A 4,608-nucleotide genomic window follows, 5' to 3' on the forward strand; every position below is an offset into this window, starting at 1 on the left:
TACCACCTCGAGCTCGATCCAGAGAGTTCAGACGGCCGTTACGATATAAACGATGTTCGTCAATGAACGCGCTTGGATTTAACTTTTTTAGGTGTCTTTAGCTCTGCCAGAATGCTAAACGAAGACGAAAATGTGTTGCAAAGACATCCAAAAGGTAATTATAATGTACTACATTACTCTGCAAACTATATGGAAACACCAAATGTAGCACATAGAAAGTATTTGTTGAAATGATTATAAAACTATTTCACTTGGTAATTTCTACATTATTTTACTATAGTAAACTTTATTATAAAAGACTGCTTACATACTATGTTACTGTGCAAACTATATGGAAACACCAAATGTAGCACATAGAAAGTATTCATTGAAATGAATGTTAGTTCTACATTATTTTACTATCTCTACTCTAAGCCCTTAGCTCCTCGTGGGTGCATAGGCCATTGACAAATATCCTCCATTTCACTCTGTTTATAGATTTTCGCTCAAGCTCTCCCCAGTTGAGCCCACACTTTAACATTTCTGCCTCTACACTTCTTCTCCAGCTGTTCCTGGGGCGACCTTGTTTCCTTTTCCCTTGGGGGTTCCATTTTAAGGGCTTGTCGGGTGATGATTGTGGCAGGCTGTCTGAGGGTGTGTCCAATCCAACTCCACTTCCTCTTTCGGATTTGTAAGTCTATGGGGTCTTGACTTGTCCTTTTCCATAGGTCCTCATTGTTGACTTTGTCTTTCCACCAGATGTTTAATATCCTTCTGATGCAGGTGTTGATGAATGTTTGTAGCCTGTGTATTGTGCGTTTTGTTGTTCTCCATGTTTCGGATCCGTACAGCATTACCTGTTTTAGGTTGGAGTTGAAGATGCATATCTTAGTATTGGTGGAGATGTTTTTTGAGCTCCAGATCTTTCTTAGCATGTTAAACACCACGCTTAAACAATTAAACGAGTTTACAAACACACTCGAAACAGATGGACTCCCAACCTCCGCCATTTCAGCTCTTTCGGAGCTCCCCACCCCCGTCTTTGAGGGCGTACCCAAGCAAAGCAGAGAGGGCTGAATTATGATAATGTTGGTCTTGTCTACGTCACCAATCCCAGGAAGTAAACTGTTGCCAACAATCCGAAGCCATTTCTCAATATGCGTTCTTGTCTGAACTGGTGTTCTTGTGGACTTGTAAAATGTCATCAGTCACGGCCCAAGTACTGTTCCAAATCAAAGGCTGTTTCTCAATTCCAAGAACGCAAAGAACTGACTTGCATTCTCGTGGAGACTGGTCTTGCCAGGCGACCTTGGAAGAACAAACTCAGAAGGTCGCGAGAACACAGAACGCACCTGTGAGAATTGAGATGTGTGCGATCTTCCTGCTGGTCACGTGACCTCCCCAGATTTCAGCGCGCAAGTCTGCACTCGATGCATCCTCGATATCAAGAACACATCCGGGTATTTTCATGCGTCCTCTGTACTTGGTTCTTGAGAATTGAACTTCGCCGTTTAATGATGACGTAGAGCGAGGACACAAGGACGCAAGATTGCTGAAGAACGCATATTGAGAAACAGCCATCGTTTTCTTTGAGGTTTGTACTTTTTGAATATCGTTAGCATGTACTAATATACACCTACACACAAAAGGATGTTTAAAAACGTGTATCTCATAATAGGTGCTCTTTAAATTACACTTGTTTATAATTCAAGTTTATGCATTTCAAATTCAAAACGTTTTGTCATAAATATATATATAAATTATTATTTTATTAATTAAACTAAACCTGCTGCTTTCTGCCTCTTTAATTCTTGTTTTTGTTTTTTTGAGCGTGTAAAAGTTGCACAAGTTTATTTCATTAATTGCTTAAATATTAAATTTATTAGGGCATTCCTCCAGCTGAATGGATTTGACTGACGGCTCTGGAAAAAAATGAACAAACATATTTGCTGAACAGAGACAAGTGGGTGGGTCCAATTTGATTGGTCCTAGATAGTGGGTGGGTCTTGTTCCGACACCCATGGTTTCATCTGCATACTTAACTGACTGGTCCATCTGATACATCACTCATGCTTTGTAAAGCAAAAGCAGGTAACATTGTAGTACTAAGACAATCTCCTCTTCGCTGCTTTTGTGGCTTACAGGCTTCTCATTAAATTTCTAAATATAGTGTGGACTCAAAAAACAGGTGAGGAGCTACATTCATTTCAAGCATACATCTTAAATATAATTAAATCATATCACGGTCTGAAAAGGCTATGAACTAAATTAAAGGAAGTTAGATTTTGTCTACAATATAAAAAATCTTTGTTGCACTTACATTTGTATGTTTAATCAATTTGAAATTACAATTAATTTAAACTTTTCTACTAGAAATGAGTTTAATAATTTCAGCTAATTCAACTTTATTTTTTATAATTTAAAGCAAGTTCTCAGTAGTCAAAAAAAGTTTAAATGAATTATAAATTCAAGTTGATTATGCTTAAAAATTGAAGTGCAACAAGGAATTTTTACATTGAATAGTCTTGAGCACTCATGTTGTTACAAACCTGTATAAATTTCTTTGTTCTGATGAACACAATTTTGGGGTGCACTATCCCTTTAAACCCATTTTCCAGAAAGCCTGTTCATTCCTGTTATTCCTGTTTGTAAAACCAAAGCAAATTTTCCTCATTTTCCTTCTCTTTAGAAAAAAAAATGGCAATCATGATTTTAAATGGAGCTTTGCTGTATCGTCTGGTTATAGTGGTGACAATCGCATGTCTTGGGAGCTTGTTCTGGTTCTCATATCTCAACAACTGCTCACCAGTTCAACATCCTCAGCAGAGACCTGCGAGACCTGATCTAGTAAAGGAAGAGAAACCGATACTGTTGTTATGGTTCTGGCCTGAAAACCTCCTTTTTAACCTGAGTGATTGTCAAACAATTTTCAATATTGACAGTTGTTTTTTGACGGACAACAGATCTCTCTACAGCAACGCAGACGCTGTCCTCATCTATCACAAATCTATTAACCGGGATCTGTCCAACCTTCCACCATCTCCTCGCCCCCCATTCCAGAAGTGGATATGGTTTAACCTGGAATCACCATATCACACTGCAAAAAAACCAGGCATTGAAAACCTGTTCAACCACACACTTAGCTACAGACAGGACGCTGATATTTTTACAAGGTTGCACTTAACTGTCAGAAAAACTCCTGATGAAAATTTTGAAATTCCCAAAAAGGAAAAATTGGTCTGTTGGTTTGTAAGTAACAAAAACGGCAGAGAGAGGAACGCTTATTATAATGAACTTAAGAAGCATATCTACGTACATATGTACGGGAAGGTTAATGGAACGCGCCTGGAGCACAAGGACTACTATTCCACCATGGCTAACTGCAAATTTTATCTCTCCTTTGAGAACTCCGTTTACAAGGACTACATCACTGAAAAGATTAATGGACCCCTGTCAGTAGGTACTGTACCTGTGGTGCTGGGACCTCCCAGAAAAAACTATGAAAACTTTATACCCGGTGATGCTTTCATCCATGTGCAAGACTTCCCAGATGCAAAGTCACTCGCAGAATATCTCATGCGTCTGGACCTGGACGAAGTCGCATATCGCAGGTACTTTAACTGGAGGAGACATTTCTCACCACAACGGCATTTAGTACAGCCACAAGCGTTTGATCTGCCCATCTGCACGGCCTGTGAATATATAGCAACACACAAATACTATAAAGAAATTCACGATCTCTATAAATGGTACAACAATTAATTCAGTCATGTCATATTGTGGACTTTTGTGGTGAAGGATTTTGTTTGACGGCACTATTTTTTTTTAAACATAACTAGCATATGAGGAGCTTGTTTTGTAATATATTATCAAAATGTGGCACTCGGAATCACTGAACATCTTTCCTCTACTACTGAACAACAACATAAAAGTTTACATAGCTAGAGGCGCTCGCTTTTGCCAGATACTCGCATAATCTCATGCGTAATCAGAGTTTACTGTTAAGGGAGTGTCTTGCGTGTATTTTGTGAAGATGAACGACTGTTTTATCATAAACCGTTTTGACGCATGTGCAGCAGGCCCTTATTTTACACGACCACCGCTAGGCATTAAATTATGTTAAAAATCAACTAACCCTGGGATTCTTTTCTTGCAAGTGGTTAAGATATTAAGCCTATTTACGAAGAAGAGATTTCTTTAATCTCAATGGGACCTTCCTGGAAAAATAAAGGTTAAATATTAATGTTTGATCAATGTTTATAATAAAATCGGTTACAGTAAAAGTAATTTCACTGATTTCTCATTCTTTACTTTTAACTGTGTTAATAAAAAAAGAAAAATGAAATCCATTCTCATGTTGTTATTCATTTATGCTATGTTGTTTTTATGTAGTCAACAACAATATTTTTCATTCATTTTAATTATCTAGTTTAATAACTCATTTTGAAAACAAGAGTGAAACACATATTTGGAATTTGCGCCCCTCAGATGAGCAGTCACAGACATACCCCCACTGGTGGTTTCCTGGACATGGATTAGACTAGTCCTAAACTAAAATAAATGTAAGAGCTAAAAACAACTTACACTGACATATCTTAAAATACATCAGTGCCCTTTGTTTTGCTTCAT

General features: G+C 37.8%; 1 protein-coding gene across 1 annotated transcript; it reads left to right on the forward strand.

Moving 5' to 3' along the window:
• The first annotated feature begins 2,572 nt into the window (after positions 1-2,572).
• On the forward strand, positions 2,573-4,069 carry LOC135729724 (4-galactosyl-N-acetylglucosaminide 3-alpha-L-fucosyltransferase 9-like). Its single transcript, XM_065247559.1, has one exon. It carries the CDS (start codon positions 2,677-2,679, stop codon positions 3,739-3,741), a length of 1,065 nt encoding a protein of 354 aa, XP_065103631.1. The 5' UTR covers positions 2,573-2,676; the 3' UTR covers positions 3,742-4,069.
• Positions 4,070-4,608: the final 539 nt, after the last annotated feature.

The sequence above is a fragment of the Paramisgurnus dabryanus genome, chromosome 11, assembly GCF_030506205.2.
Source record: "Paramisgurnus dabryanus chromosome 11, PD_genome_1.1, whole genome shotgun sequence".
Taxonomy (NCBI): Eukaryota; Metazoa; Chordata; class Actinopteri; order Cypriniformes; family Cobitidae; genus Paramisgurnus; species Paramisgurnus dabryanus.